The sequence below is a fragment of the Arachis duranensis genome, chromosome 2, assembly GCF_000817695.3.
Source record: "Arachis duranensis cultivar V14167 chromosome 2, aradu.V14167.gnm2.J7QH, whole genome shotgun sequence".
NCBI lineage: Eukaryota > Viridiplantae > Streptophyta > Magnoliopsida > Fabales > Fabaceae > Arachis > Arachis duranensis.
The window spans coordinates 5,083,259-5,099,717 of NC_029773.3; the positions used below are offsets into that span (position 1 = coordinate 5,083,259).

Below are 16,459 nucleotides of genomic sequence, written 5' to 3' on the forward strand. Positions count from 1 at the left end.
AGAGGTAAGTTGGGTGGATAAGTTTGAAAAACTTTGGTTTTCCACAACATCTTGGACCCAAAGAACCCAAATGTAACAGAATGGACTGGCCCCCAACTCAAACTGAAGAACTTGTTAAGTTGATATGGCCCAAAAAATAAAATATTCTAATGACAAAAACAGAAAAAAAAATAAATCAAGTTTAATTGATCTAGTGAGTAATTTATTAATTAGTTTAAGTAAGTGTTCGATTTAAATATCACTTTGTACATATAATACCTTATTAATCAACTACAAACCCTTAAATACAGTACTACTTTAATTGGATAGCTAAATATATTGCGATAGAAAATCACTTCTATTATTATTATTATTATTATTATTATTATTATTATTATTATTATGAATTAGCTAGATTATCTCATATCATTGTTAGGAAAAAACAATAAAATTTTGGCAAAGTCTATGGTATGGATGGGAGTAAACATCCATATGTATGGATTCTGATGTGTACATCTCACATAGTATCACGTGTACATGTTAAGTTAGATTGTAGGTTGAGTTTTGAAAACTGTGTCATGACTAAAAAAGAGTAGCAGAACTGCTTTTCAGATGAAGTGAGATTATAAGATAATCACATATTTTTAATAAAAGTTATTTTGTTTATTTTTTTTCTATGGACTTGATGGGCTTTTGTTTTTCTTGTTCTTCGAATGGGCTGAAAGATGCTGGAAGCTGACGAACAAGGTAGTGTTGCCATAACCTAAGCTCCAAAAGATAAAGAATAGTTCCTTTTTTTTATTTAAACAAGTGAACCATGTTAGTGAAACTGAAAACCCTACTAGAATAATTTGAAATTTAATTTAACAATTTGTCATTCGTTTTCCTCTTTTTTTGCTGTCTAATGGCTTCATTCTTGTTCTCTTCCTACAGTGCTTCATTCATAATTTTTTTTAATTTAGGTATAAAAAATATTTTATTAGAAAAAATAGTTACCAGTTCAGTTGTTTATACTGCAGTGCTTTATTTATTTATTTTAAATTAAATTTCAAATTATTCTAACGTATTAGTGAAAATAATGTTTTTATTTCACTACTTTTTTTGTATTGGGCTAAGCCCAAAAAACCCTACCCGAACCAGTCCGAACCCCCTAACCCAAAACCGCTTCCCCATCGTTTCTATCACAGAAAACTCGCACCAAGAGCTGTGCTTCCATGGCTGCCACAAGCTGAACATGATACCTCCTTCTTCCGATTGATCATCGATTCTGGATCAAAATATGATGCGGCTGAACTGGTCCGAGAAGGTCTCTCCGCTGGTATCACCTCCGCAAGAAGTTCTGTCGCAGAGGATAAAGAATGACGCCTCCATTCAATGCCATGCTTCGCCGGCAATCCCCTTTAATTCTCTTCCATCCAAAACTTCATATCCATCCTATTTTCCATTTCGATCTTTACCTGGACCATCACTGTTGCAGTTCAAGCACGGTATCCATTGCCACCTCCAAAACTACCTTCTGCGTGCCGCGTGCCGTCTCTGAACCTCCGTTCCACGTATTGCTCCTCCTTTCAAGGCATTTGCCTTTTTTTCCCCTTTTTTTTTGGTCAGCTTTTTTTTTTGTCAGTCTTTTTTTTCCTTCAACTTCCATTTTGTTCTCCTTTGACTGTTATAAGAAACAGAAAAATCTCATGAACCTGAAATAAGCCCAAACAATTTCAGCCCACTTCCCAAAAACCCTATAATCGCACACTCACATTAACTTTCTTAATGTAAACAGCCGACACACTCGATAATTATCTGCTACAACCTGCGCTGCCAGGCTTTTAAGTGCGCAGTCCACAGAAGAATGAAGCCAGGAGTCGCAACATGCTCCATGCCACGTCGGATCCATACATATGGATGTTTGTTTCAGTCCATACCATAGACTTTGCCTAAAATTTTTTATATGATAATACATGCAAATTTTAAAATAGAATTAATAAAATTTGGTAAAAAAAGATTATAAAAAAAGTTTAAAATAAAAAATGTTGCACAAAATATCAAATAATCTCATTTTTATTAACAGAAAATATTAACTAGACAAATGTAAATAATAATATGTCAATATTTTTTATCAACAAAAATGGTGATTTGAGGATTATTTTTTTTTTATGTTTTTTCTCCAACATCATATTTGTAAAATGAAATCAAAATGTCAGTAGTTTTCGTAAATGTAAATAATAATTTTTTTTGGGTAGAATTTTTTTTATGACATATCTGAAAGAAATTTTTTACAAAAAATAATCTAAAAGTATTTTGGAATTTGGATACAAAGCTGAGGAGGTTGATCATTAACAAAGAAGGAAGCTGTAAGTTTCACTGAATTTGATTAAGCTGCGTAAGTAATCATGTTCTTCTTCTTCTTCTTCTTCACTATTTCAGTATATTGTGCTGAGAAATTTAAAAGTTAAAAAAAAAAATTTGAAATCAGAATTGTGAAAGTTGCATTGCCAATGGAGCTCGACATCCACTCCTTCCTCCCTTCCGACGAAGAAGATGACACCGCCGATCACCACCGTCGCACCGTCGACGACATCCTCAACGACTGTTCATCTTCCTCTTCTTCTTCTCCCTCTCCTCCTTCTTCGCCTTCCACTTCTTCTTCTAAACCCTTCCACCCGCTTCAAAATCCCCAAACTACCCTTCCGATCCCTCAATCTCATCCTCATCAATATAATTCAGCAAGACCCGCTTCCTTCTCTCGGGTCAAACCTCATGACCCGTTTTCCAACCGAGTCACGCGCCCGCCGCCGTTTTCCTCGCTGCTGGGCGGTGTTAGGTCTAATGCCAAGCCTGGCGCTGCGCTGGCGGCGGCTGCGGCAGCTTCTAGATCCGTCCCGACGCCGCATGCCGCCGCGATTAAGTCACGGAGGAGTTTGCAGAAGCTCGCGGCGTTGGGAAGTGGGGAATTGAGTAGTTCGATCGGTGGAATTGGCGATGATTCTGATGTTTCTTCTAGAAGTGAGTTGGGAGAGGGGACTAGTGACAGATTCGAGGGGTTTGAGTCTGGTGTGGTTGAGAAATTCGATGAGTTAGAAAGGAAAGTTGAGGATTTTAGGGATCATAGTGAGAGTAGTGGTGGTGTTGGTGTTGTTGATGCTGAGGTTGATGGTGGTGCTAACATTGGGGTGGAGAATGATTCTGAGAAGAGGGATTTAGATGAGGTTGACAATGAGAATGATGATTCTGAGAAGAATGTAGTTAGTTCTGCACCTTTTGACCATGATGATGATGATGTTGATAAAGAGAACGAGAAGAAAATTGATGCAACTATTATTACTAATGTTGTTGTTGATGATGATCTTGATGTTGGTGAGAAGGGGATAACTGAGGACGGATTGAAGAGTGAGATCATTATGGTAAGAGAAGAGGCAGTGAATGATGGTACTTTTGTGGAACAGAGTAAGAATGAGGTGAATGATATTGTAGGTGATGGTGATGGTGATGGTGATGATGGTGGTAGTTTGGTAAGTGATGATGTTAGTGAGTTGGTTGAGGAGAGGCTTGAGGAGATGAAAAGTAAAAGTGCTGCTAAGATAGCAGAGAAGAAACTAGAGTCTTTGAAGAAGCCGCTTGAATTGGCAGAAGAATTGGAGAAGAAGCATGCTTCCACTGGTATGCATTTGGAAGAGGGCGCTGCTGCGCAGCCTATGAGACTAGAGGGCGTTAGGAGGGGCTCCACAACACTTGGATATTTCGATGTTGATGCAGATAATGCTGTCACTAGGGCCATCTCGTCCCAAGCATTCAGGCGGGAACATGGTTCTGCACAAGTGTTGGCAGCTCATGCCAATTACATTGCAGTAGGAATGGCCAAGGGACTCATTGTTGTAGTGCCAAGCAAGTATTCCATTCATCATGCTGACAGCATTGATGGAAAGGTTGGTTTCTAATCCGGTGATGCTTTATTTTATGCTACTTCAAGTTCATTGCTCAATGAATCATGGAGGTTTACATTTTTTTCTTGCAAATATCTAGTGTAATATGCTAAATGATCTATAACTTAGTTAACATTTCATTTCTGTACTTTAACATCTAAAATTTCTATATTGGATTTTACGTGAGAGCAGATTCTATCAGTTTTTGAGCTGAAATATTGGAGTTGCTTCCCATAATGAATGAAAAGTTAACATTGCAAGACAAAAGGTTTTATATGTATATTAAAAATAAGAATTAAACTAATAAAAACAAATTTTTCGTAAAGAAGATTGAGAGATAAAAAATACTGGTCATGCTTTCCTATAAGCATTTGTTTTATGGTAAGATTTGAGTTCAGGCGATAATTCCATTTATCAATATATTTCATTTCCTTGTTAGATGTTGATGCTTGGTATGCAAGGTGATCGAACACATGCTCCTGTAACATCCATGTCTTTCAACCAGCAAGGAGACCTTCTTTTAGCTGGTTATGGGGATGGTCATGTCACAATTTGGGATGTACAGAAAGGTGTAGTGGCAAAAGTTATTAGTGGAGAGCATACATCACCGGTGGTACATGCATTTTTTCTTGGACAGGATCCTCAGAATACTCGTCAATTTAAAGCCGTCACTGGGGATTGTAAGGGTCTGGTTCTCTTACACAGTATCTCAGTGGTCCCTTTGCTTAATAGGTTCACCATTAAAACTCAGGTAAATGGAATTTGTTATCCATGTGTAATGTATATAGCGTAGTATTATCTAGAGGACTTGTGAGTTAATTTAATATTCAATAATCTCATGCTTCTGTTCTTTGTGGAACTTGTATTAATTCTTTAGTGTCTTCTTGATGGGCAAAAAACGGGCTTGGTACTGTCAGCTTCACCACTCCTTCCTGATGAATATAGTGGTAGTGCGTCACCTTATTCCCAGGGGAACACCACAGCCGCAGCCAGCAGTATAAGTAGCATGATGGGAGGTGTTGTTGGGGGAGATGCTCCTTGGAAACTCTTCAACGATGGCTCTTCTTTGGTTGAAGAAGGCGTCGTTGTATTTGTCACACATCAGACTGCTTTGGTGGTATGAAGCTCAGATGTTTGTGCTGATTCCATGTACTTTTTATACTTTAATTTTTTCTTCATCTTTGTGGAGATCCTTTGTGTATCGTCTACTGAATATGCTAAATCTTTGTTATAGGTACGACTAAGTCCTACATTGCAAGTTTATGCCCAACTTTCTAGGCCAGATGGAATTCGGGAGGGTTCCATACCATATACCGCATGGAAATACCTGGCACAAACATGTAGTTCTGCTGGTATGGATTCATTTTGTTATATATCATGTTGACTTGTTTCTAAAGATTCCTCTCTTGCAGAAAATACGTCGGCTGATGCTGTTGAAAGAGTATCGTTGCTTGCAATTGCCTGGGAAAGGAAGGTTCAGGTTGCGAAATTGATAAAATCTGAATTAAAAGTATATGGAAAATGGTCTCTTGACAGTGCAGCCATAGGTCTGGCATGGTTGGATGATCAGGTATTAAATCATCAATTGTCTTCCCTTTTACCCTTCCTTTATCTCTTTCCTTGATTGTTAGTCATAAGGGTATTTAAGAAGATTTTGATCTTCTTCAGATGCTGGTAGTTCTCACTTCGACTGGACAAATGTATCTATGTGCCAAGGATGGAACTGTGATTCACCAAACAAGCTTTGGTGTAGACGGTATTGGAGGCGATGATCTGATTTCTTATCATACTCACTTCATCAATATATTTGGAAACCCTGAGAAAGATTATCATAACTCTGTCGCTGTAAGAGGAGCTTCTATTTACATACTTGGTCCGATGCATCTTGTTGTTTCCCGTCTTCTTCCCTGGAAAGAACGTATTCTAGTTTTGCGGAAAGCGGGTGACTGGATGGGTGCCTTGAACATGGCAATGACTCTTTATGATGGCCATGCTCATGGGGTTGTTGACCTTCCTAGAACCTTGGACGCGGTGCATGAGGCCATAATGCCCTTCTTGTTGGAGTTGCTTACATCATATGTTGATGAAGTATTCTCCTATATTTCAGTAGCCTTCTGCAATCAAATTGGAAAACTGGATGAATCGAGTGATTCAAGTAGCAGAAGTAATTCAGTGCATTCTGAGATAAAGGAGCAATACACACGCGTTGGTGGAGTTGCTGTTGAATTCTGTTGTCATATCAAACGGACAGACATCCTTTTTGATAAAATTTTCTCGAAGTTTGTGGATGTTAATGTTCAACAGAGAGGTAACTTATTGTCTTAGTTTTGTCTGGTACTGGTAGGATATCTAATAAGGCTTCTATTTTCACTTCTTATTTCTCTCTTTTTGTGCACAAGCCTCAATAATTCTTTTGGTTATTGAAAGATCAATAGTTTGTTGGCATGCTCTCACATTTCAAATACATTCTTTTCCTGTTCAAATGGATAATACTGCAAATATTTATAATATTTTTCTAGAAACATTTTTGGAGCTTCTGGAGCCATATATTTTGAAGGACATGCTTGGATCTCTACCACCGGAGGTATTAGCTCATGTCAGGCTTTTTGGCACAGTTGGATGATACAATAGCAAAACTAAGTTTTGGCTTTTGAATTTACATTCTTAATTCTTCTAATACCTTTCTTCTTTGTATTTCTGTCCCTCTTCTCAAGATTATGCAAGAACTGGTAGAGCATTATAGTGCTAAAGGGTGGTTACAACGGGTTGAGCAATGTGTACTTCACATGGATATTTCATCATTGGATTTTAATCAGGTTGTTGTTAGATCTTCTAAAACCTCTTCCCTTGCCCTTTATTTCTTCTATTGGCCTGTCTAACTGTTGAGTGCTTATATTTGATACATTGTTTAGGTGGTCAGATTATGCCGGGAGCATGGCCTGTATAGCGCCCTGGTGTATCTCTTTAATAAAGGACTAAATGACTATAGGGCACCTCTGGAGGAGCTCTTTGAAGTATTACAAAATAGCCAAAAGGATAGTGCTGTCGCACTTGGGTATGTTACATCTGTCGTTTTTAATATATTATTCTTGTTTGCCTTCACTTTATCCATGTAAAACATGTTGCTGCAGAACATTTGTGGACTTGAGAAATACATAGATCTTGTCAATAGACTTATGAATACATTTTCTTTCAAAAAAGACATATATAAAAAAAAGTTTTGAGAAATGTAATTATCATTTATGAGTTGCAAAGTTGTCTTGATGGCAATGTTAGGAACCTAATTAATCATGGAAATATCTCTTAAACATTACGATTGAAAATGTTCCTCCTCCTTGTCAAACATCCTGTGGCAGAATAACGTAACCATTTCAGTATTTCTTTTTCACTGGTTGTGCCATTAAATAAAAAGGATCTTCTATTGAAAAATGAAAATATGCCTTTCTTATTTGAGCCTAGTTCTGATATTCCATTGGCCTTCAAATGCTAATAAAGTGTCTAGGCTTACTTGGTGGCTGTCTCTACTCTCTAGTATGTACAAGTAAGCTGACAGCAATTTATTTACTACATGTAGGTTTGTTTCTGCTTTTAATGGGTGGTTAAATATACTTTACTTTTTTTGCCTCTTGTTTTAACAGGTATAGAATGCTGGTTTACCTCAAGTACTGTTTTACAGGTCTTGCTTTTCCACCAGGTAATTATTTTCTCTGTTCTTTTATCTTATTTCGTTTTATTTGTCGTCTCAATTAAATGTATTTCAATAGTTCTCGCTAAAGATTATCCAATATTTACAGGCCGTGGAACTATTCCTCCTACACGGTTGCAATCTCTTAGAAAGGAACTTGTAGAGTTTTTGTTAGAAGACTCTAATGCTTCGAAATCACAGGCAAAATCAAACTTAGTTGCAAAACAACCCTGTCTGAATGTATATCTTCTCTTAGAGTTGGACACTGAAGCTACATTAGATGTCCTTAGATGTGCGTTTGATGAAGATGAAATTTCAATTACTGCTTCATCTTCACTGAACTCGGTTGATCAATCCATTGAAGAAGCAAAGGAAGAAAATGGTGTTACTGAACATCAAAGTACTTTGGTTCAGAACACAGTAGATGCTCTTGTTAAATTAATTGATATGAAATCTGTTTCACCAGACACGACCTCTAGCAGTGGTGATGATGGGTTGATAAAAGAGTGGCCATTGAAGGACATGGGTTATCTGTTTGAGTTCATTGCCTATTATGTCGCTCTCCAAAGAGCCAAAATCTCAAAGAATGTACTGTGTCAAATATTTGAATATTTGACATCAGAGCGGTACTCTGCAACAAATGTCTTGGTTCATGGTTCAACTCCAAAAAATAGAGAGAAACAAGTGCTTGCACTTTTGGAAATACTGCCTGATTCAGACTGGGATGCATCATATGTACTAGAACTTTGTGAGAGAGCTCAATATCACCAAGTGAGTACATGGACCCTTTTGATCATATTAACCTCTTGTTGCCCCAGATGTTTAGGGGTACCAAATATTAACTTTTATCTGGGTAAGTAGTTATTATTTAACCATTTTATTTTTGTTGGGTTTTAGGTTTGTGGATTTATTCATTCCATTAGACATGAGTATGTGGCTGCACTGGATAGTTACATGAAAGATTTTAATGAGCCTGTTCATGCTTTCTCCTTTATCAACACAATGCTCTCACGGTTGACTAACAAAGACCATGCTACTATTCGATCAGACATCATATCTCGAATTCCTGAGTTGGTTGAACTAAGCAGGTGATCCTCCTTTATGCTACATTTATGATTTATTTATTTCTATTTATGTTGCCTAATATTCCTTGTTTACATTTTTTCCTTTTTCAATTGCATGCAGGCAGGGCACATTTCATATGGTTATCAGTCATTTTAGTGATGAAAATTCTCGTATCATCACTGAACTTCACTCTCATCCAAGAAGTCTGTTCCTTTATTTAAAGACACTCATTGAGCTTCACTTGTTTGGTACCCTAGACTTGTCTAATTTGAGAAAGGGTAATCTTTCTAATGAAAAGCCATTTAAGGATGACTCACAAGTACTAAGTGATTATATAGAAAATATATCTAATTTCCCCAAATACATTCGTGAAAATCCTATCCATGTACCTGATGATCTGATTGAGCTTTACCTAGAGGTGAGTACTTGTACCAATGTTTTTTCTTTGACAAGATAAAGTGATTTTTCTTATTTTTTTATGATTAGTTGTGGTGGGAACTTAGCTTAGTTTGATTTTGCAGTTACTATGCCAGTATGAAGGTGGTTCAGTTCTCAAGTTTCTTGAAAAGTTTGATAGCTATCGCGTGGAGCATTGTTTACGCCTATGTCAACAGTATGGCATTATAGATGCTGCTGCATTCTTACTAGAAAGAGTTGGTGATGTGGGTAGCGCTCTTGTACTTACACTCTCTGATTTGAATGATAAGTTTGTTGAAGTTGATGATGCTGTGGAAGCTGTAGTCTCAAAACGTTCCTTACGTGGTTCTTCCCATACAGAAGTTTTCAACGCTGTCTTAAGAATGAAAGAGGTTTGTATAGCTGTTTCTGGAATCTTTAAAGACGCAACTGTGTAGGTTTTGCTTATATATTTGAGGGGTTAAGTAATCTAACATGTTTTATGGTCATTAATCCGACAGGTAAATGACATGCTCAATTTACTACGTGCCTGTATTGGTCTGTGTCAGCGGAACACCCCTCGACTAAATCCTGAGGAGGCAGAAGCTCATTGGTTTAAACTACTTGACTCGTAAGATTAATATCAATCAATATGTTTTTCCTTTCTTGCTTATGTTTTTATTTATTAGTTGATTTGTAGCTTAGTTACAAAGTGCTTAATAAAATGAAAAGTCCTACTATTTGATATTAACTACCTTTCGGTATCATTCAGATTTTGTGAGCCATTTATGGATTCAAATGTTGAAGACAGAGCATATGAAAGAAAACATTATTTTGGGATGCTAGATGGACCAGAAAATTCACAACCGGATAATGAAAGCTATAAGAGCAGATGGAAAATATCTAAGTCTCGTAATGGTCATATAATGAGAAAACTGCTAAGCCAGTTTATCAAAGAAATTGTTGAGGGAATGATCGGTTTTGTTCACCTTCCAACTATCATGTCTAAACTGCTTTCTGATAATGGAACTCAAGAATTTGGGGATTTCAAATTTACCATATTGGGCATGCTGGGAATATACGGCTTCGAAAGAAGAATTCTGGTAAGTTAAACATGTTTCATTTTTTTAATTGGATCCTCTTATCAAACTTTACAAATGTATATGCGTCTCTCTGTGTTCACTGAAAATTCACTATTGAAGGTTCAAATAGAATTTTGTCAAAAGTTGCTTCAATAAACATGGCAATATGGCTTCAATATGAATTTCAAAACTTCCATTCTTTCTTGTATTTGTGGGAAATTCATTTTGTACTGAAATATTGTCTTAAACTTGAAGACCTACATCAGTTTTTTAATGGATTTGAATATTGCTGCAGAAAGTTGCTTGTTGCATTTTATTATCACATTTGGAACTTCTTGTTACTTGCATTGTGACCTTAATCTCGAGGTAATTAATCAAAATCTCGTCTTTCCGTTTCTTCTGCCCTTAGGATGCCGCGAAATCCTTGATAGAGGATGATACATTTTATACTATGAGTTTACTCAAGAAAGGGGCCTCTCACGGATATGCTCCGAGGACTATACTGTGCTGTATTTGCAATGGCCTGCTCACGAAGAACTCCACTAGCTCTGGAATTCGAATTTTCAACTGCGGTCATGCAAGTCATCTACACTGCGAAGGTTTAGAAATCGAGTCATCAAGAAAAGGATCTGCATCTGGATGCCCGGTATGCATGCCTAGCCAGAAACCCCAGCAGTCTAGAAACAAATCAGCCATTGTTGACAATGGCTTGATCAGCAGATTCTCTACAAGACGCCAACCCCCACATGGAAGCCCCATTCCTCCGCATGAAAATGATTTAGCAGAGAATTCTTATGGACATCAGCAGATATCACGGGTATTTACACACAAATCACTATATATCAAGGTCATGAATTTTCTGGAGATTTTATTAACCTTAGTGCTGGTTTTGCAGTTTGAGATCTTGAACAGCTTGCAGAAAAATGAGAGATTTATTCAGATAGAAAACTTGCCTCAATTGAGGCTTGCCCCACCTGCTGTATACCATGAAAAGGTAAATAAGGTGATAGATTTTCATGCTGGGGAAAGTAGCAGTAGTAGTTCTGCAGTTTTGGAGAAACAAAGTAGAAACAACAAGCAAAACCGGGAGCTAAGAGTTAAGGGTTCATCAATCAGATTTCCCTTAAAATCAACTATATTTGGTAAGTATAATTTTATTCAAGAAAACCAGGGGCTGATTGGTGCCTATTTTTACTGTTTGGTTTAGTATAATTTTGCTTCTTTTTTTTTTCACAAAATCTTAAAAATAGAAATTATTGAAAGTGAAAATAGAAAATAAAAATCGAAACCAAATGTGTTGTTTTTACTTTTTGCTGGTGTTTTAAGATTTCTAACAGGGAACCTGTTTGCAGGCAAGGAGAAGAATAATAAGAGGTGATTTCTATTTTTTTCAAGGACAGAGGGAGCAGTGTTTTATGTGAGACAGAGGTTTAACACTAACCAACTAACTGTACAGGCTAACATTAGATACATCTTCCCTTTTAGTTTTGTCTATAAAGCTTTGGATTTCATTACTCGCTTCAGGAACCATTATTATTCTTTTTGTATCATTCTACTTTATGTAAATGCTACTAACTGTTGTAACCACACACACAAGGTTTTATGTATACGCTGGAAAGGTCATTGTAGTAAGTGTGAGATATATTCTAATGTGATGAGGGAAACTTTTGATTCCTCTCCTTATTTTGTAACCTTTCACACTTTCCTTCCTCCTTTTGCTTGTATAAAAAAAAAAAAGAAAGGAAAAAAAAATAAGAAGAAGAAGAAAGATTCATTATGCACATATATGTAAGGCTTTTGGTTGGGTTGATATACCCCTTCTTAATGTTGAAAGACCAATGTTCAGCCAGAAACTGAGTTTTAATTAATTAAACTTCCCTCAAACAAAGTAATTCATTAATGTTTTTCTTATGCGCCAGATATCAACTTTTTGTAATTATAAAAGAGTGACCCCTTTTTATATTTATTTTTTTCCTCTCATAATAATCATAGTTTTAGAAGAAGAATATCAACAAATTATGTAGAGAAGAAAAATAAAGGCAGGCATCATCATAAAATGCCATGGAAGAAGAACAAAATTGTAATAAATTAAGGGCCCAACCGGATTCGAACCGGTGACCTCTTGATCTGCAGTCAAATGCTCTACCACTGAGCTATGGACCCAATGTTGTTAAAAAAGGATATTTAGATTTTTTATAGAAATTTAATATTTTATAAAATTGTTGAGATTATGAAAAGGACTTGAAAGATCCATTTGCAATGCCAGGTCGACAGTTAACAAGGATCACATGATCATGCCATTCCACTCCATTAGCTTTATTAATTTAGTTCAAGCCACCCTCCCAATTTTCTAACATTGCCTTTGTCTCTATCCTTGTTCATGATCACACATCATTTTACAGCGACCCTTGAATAGTTGCAATTGCAAACCAGTCAAATATTTTATCCGTCAACATTAGCTTTCTCTTCCTAAAATATAAATGCATGTCCTCATATTGTCTATGTAGAATGAATAATGTTGGTCGTTATAGGATTTAGTAATTTCCACAAGAAATTACCAAAATTTGAAGCAACCCCATATCATAATCAATTCCTTTACATTTTGCTCCAATGTTTTTGGATGTGTGATGTCATAAGAGAATTCATACTACACTAATATAGTAATATCTATGTGAGAAAATAACAAAGGACATTACATATTTGTATAAGAAATTTCACTTACATTCAAATGCCTTTTCCCAAGTCCATACCTCCTCAACCATAAGATTGCAAGTTTATTATTTTATTATTAAGTTATTATGTATCAAATTTATATAAAATTAACTTACCAATAGGCTTATCCTCTTGGTAACTAGAAAAACAAAATAATTAATATAGGTTTGAGATTTATTAGAGTACTTTTTATAAAGCATCTTTTCTTTATTTTTTTTTATACAAAATCCAAATATTAAATTTTAATTAAAGAAAAGAAAAATGCAAATTCATTCATACATTTATGAATTCTTGTTGAGGAGTGGACTAAATTATAAGAGTATGCGAATAATACTAGCAAATGTAGGAAAAGTTGGTTGGATTTTTGGTAGCATCCTCTTCCTCCTCTTTATTACATTATTTGTTGGTTACCACATGAAATTTGCACATTTTATCGTGAGTTTAATATATTGACCCTGTAAAATATTTTATTGTCTAATTATATTTATTTTTTTAAAATTATTTATATGATTGATATAAAAAATAATTATTTTTACTAAGATAAAAAAATTTAAATATATTTTTAACTCCTCAAAACTTTAAATATTTACAAACTAAAAAATCAATGATCAATTTATTTTTTCCTCTTAACAATATTACATATCCAAATTCCAAAGCTTAATTCGATTATTGCTAAGTAGCATAGCCTCGTTTCCTCCGCCACCCCCTTTTAGGCTTTCACTTCCCATTTTGGTTCTTGTGAATATAACTTCTCATTTTCCCCTTCCATTCATTCCCAATTCATTCACATTTCTTCTCTCACTTTCTCTCATTCCCAACATAAACATTGCAATTGCAGACATTTTCCTCGTTCCCTTTTTCGTTGCAGTCTAGAAAGAATGTCTTTGTCTGCAACCAAGTTCGTGCACCCCATCACAACTCCTCCCTCTACCAGATCCAGTGACAAGCCTCTCTTTTCCACTTTCTTTGGATCCAATCATACCAAGCTTCGCTTCAATAAACCTATTGTAGCTGCTCAACGCCGTTCTTCATCGGCAGCATCTACGTCTTCGCCTGTTGTTGCTGTCTCCGATGTTGTCAAGGAGAAGAAGCTCAAATCAACCTCCAATCTGGTGACCCTTTATCCTTGTTTCTTCATTTTGTCATTCAAAATATCTTCTTTTTGTGAATAGCATTATTTTTATGTGATGGGTTTTGGTTGAAAAACCCAACTTTTCACTCAATTCATGTCCTTTTGAATTGTACCCAGTTGGGTTTATATGCTGCATGATTCGAATCAACCTCCAATTTGGTCACCCTTTATTATTGTTTGCTCATTTCACGTTCAGAATCTCTAAATTACTGAACTTTGCACTCAATTCAGCTACTTTGAGTTGGTACCCAATTGGGTTTATAAGCTACACGAACTTCGCTCAATTTATAGAAAAAGGGAGATGTATAGTTTGGACTCCATTTACTTTTTACTATATTTGAGATGTATAATTGCTTCACACTTTGCTGATGTAGATTTTTTTGTTTTTGTCTTGTTTTAGCTAACTGGCTTCTTAGTATCGAGAATAGTGTTCTTATGATGTTTGGTTGTGCAATATTGGTTTGGGAATATGATTTTTGATTATATAGAGATTTTTATTTTGACTTTTTGTGAGCAGCTAATTACTAAAGAGGAAGGCTTGGTGCTCTATGAAGACATGATATTAGGTAGGTTCTTTGAAGATATGTGTGCCCAGATGTATTATAGGGGCAAGATGTTTGGTTTTGTTCACTTGTACAATGGCCAAGAAGCTGTGTCAACTGGATTCATCAAGTTTCTTAAGAAGGAAGATTATGTGGTGAGTACGTACAGGGACCATGTTCATGCCCTTAGTAAGGGGGTCCCGGCTCGTGAAGTGATGAGTGAACTCTTTGGGAAGGCAACGGGTTGCTGCCGAGGTCAGGGCGGTTCGATGCATATGTTCTCAAAACAGTACAATTTGCTCGGTGGGTTTGCGTTCATTGGTGAAGGAATTCCAGTGGCCACTGGGGCAGCCTTCTCCAGTAAGTACAGAAGGGAGGTGTTGAAAGAACCAGGTGCTGATGAGGTGACATTGGCATTTTTCGGAGATGGGACTTGTAACAATGGACAGTTCTATGAATGCCTTAACATGGCAGCTTTATGGAAATTGCCAATTGTGTTTGTGGTGGAAAACAATTTGTGGGCTATTGGTATGTCACACCTCAGGGCAACTTCTGATCCGCAGATATGGAAGAAGGGACCGGCATTTGGAATGCCCGGGATCCATGTCGATGGGATGGATGTCTTGAAGGTCAGAGAGGTCGCAAAGGAGGCAATTGAAAGAGCTAGAAGAGGAGAGGGACCTACTTTAGTGGAATGTGAGACTTATAGATTTAGAGGACATTCGTTGGCTGATCCTGATGAGCTTCGTGACCCTGGTGAGTATTTAGATTAAGATATATCTAGTTGCAATATGTTATTAATTTTGAAGTGAATATGTTGATCATGATCCTTTGCATTTATCTGCAGTTACATTATGCATGACTGCATTTGTTTAGGTCATATAGATTTTGATGTGTGCTCCATCTTCAAGGCGGCTAAATTTTTTGCATTTGTGCATACTAAAACTTGTTGATGATGGAAAGTCATCTCACTTTTTCGTTGGCTCTTTGTAAACGCTTATAACTTTGTCGAAGAGTTCTCTTGACTAAGCAACCAGTTCTCTTGATCACTTAATATGTAATTGTTTCTTGGTTTGCCAAATGCGCAAAGGATCTTTATACTCCTATCTTTTCGTACTTGTGTTTTAACTATGGTGATGGCTTAATGCTCTGAATAATTACTAATCAGAATCTGTTTCTTCTTTGGCAGCTGAGAAGGCACACTATGCAGGCAGGGATCCCATCACAGCACTGAAGAAATATCTTTTTGATAACAAGTTAGCCTCTGAACAAGAATTGAAGGCCATAGACAAGAAAATCGAGGAGCTACTTGACGATGCAGTCGAGTTTGCTGATGAGAGCCCTCTCCCTCCCCGCAGCCAGCTTCTGGAGAACGTATTTGCCGATCCAAAAGGTTTTGGAATTGGACCGGATGGAAAGTATAGATGCGAGGATCCAAAATTCACCCAAGGCACTGCTCATGTCTAATCCTTTCAAATTCTGACAATCTATCTGCTTGGTGGTTTCATTTTTGTATGCATGTTCTTATTTATATGCTTAGTAGTCATAAAAAATTACTTACAGAATGTATTATTGTTATTATTACCTTTTTCTAATATAAACAGTATTTGTTCTCTAGGTTGGTATTATTGTTGGTTGAACTAGTGTCAAGAATGATAATCCCCTGTCGTTTGATTATCTTGCTTTGCAGCCTTTGTAGCTTTTATATTATCTGGACCATGTAAAATAACATTGTAGTTTTACATCATTTTGTTATTGCTGTTGGTTCATTCACCTTTTAAGTTGTCCCAAATTTGCTGATTATAGTTGGTGTTTGATTTGGTGTAGAGAAAGCTCAAACTATGATTTGGTGAGAGTAGACTTTGTTTTAACACATTTGAACACAAACATTGGTATTCGGTGTTTCTGCATTCTGCAATACTTGAGTTGAATTTGTTGATGATTATTAT

General features: G+C 36.4%; 2 protein-coding genes and 1 non-coding gene across 4 annotated transcripts; 2 read left to right on the forward strand and 1 right to left on the reverse strand.

Moving 5' to 3' along the window:
- Positions 1 to 2,223: 2,223 nt before the first annotated feature.
- On the forward strand, positions 2,224 to 11,815 carry LOC107473064 (uncharacterized). Of its 2 annotated transcripts, none has more exons than XM_016092588.3 (20): positions 2,224 to 2,356; positions 2,450 to 3,899; positions 4,336 to 4,647; positions 4,774 to 5,013; positions 5,131 to 5,248; positions 5,309 to 5,466; positions 5,565 to 6,204; positions 6,416 to 6,480; positions 6,611 to 6,712; positions 6,809 to 6,951; positions 7,535 to 7,590; positions 7,691 to 8,352; positions 8,479 to 8,669; positions 8,767 to 9,064; positions 9,168 to 9,455; positions 9,564 to 9,673; positions 9,815 to 10,145; positions 10,534 to 10,941; positions 11,020 to 11,266; positions 11,477 to 11,815. In XM_016092588.3, the coding sequence occupies exons 2-20, from the start codon at positions 2,472 to 2,474 to the stop codon at positions 11,500 to 11,502; spliced, it is 5,823 nt and encodes a 1,940-aa protein (XP_015948074.1). In that variant the 5' UTR covers positions 2,224 to 2,356; positions 2,450 to 2,471; the 3' UTR covers positions 11,503 to 11,815. The 2 variants fall into 2 exon arrangements, with proteins under 2 accessions (XP_015948074.1, XP_052112967.1); XM_052257007.1 differs by having other exon boundaries at positions 2,240 to 2,327.
- Positions 11,816 to 12,215: 400 nt separating this feature from the next.
- Positions 12,216 to 12,287, reverse strand: TRNAC-GCA (transfer RNA cysteine (anticodon GCA)). The gene has a single exon. It is a non-coding gene; the product is annotated as a tRNA-Cys (tRNA).
- Positions 12,288 to 13,506: 1,219 nt separating this feature from the next.
- LOC107473065 (pyruvate dehydrogenase E1 component subunit alpha-3, chloroplastic) lies at positions 13,507 to 16,283 on the forward strand. The gene is made up of 3 exons (XM_016092592.3): positions 13,507 to 13,948; positions 14,486 to 15,266; positions 15,700 to 16,283. The coding sequence occupies exons 1-3, from the start codon at positions 13,715 to 13,717 to the stop codon at positions 15,975 to 15,977; spliced, it is 1,293 nt and encodes a 430-aa protein (XP_015948078.1). The 5' UTR covers positions 13,507 to 13,714; the 3' UTR covers positions 15,978 to 16,283.
- Positions 16,284 to 16,459: the final 176 nt, after the last annotated feature.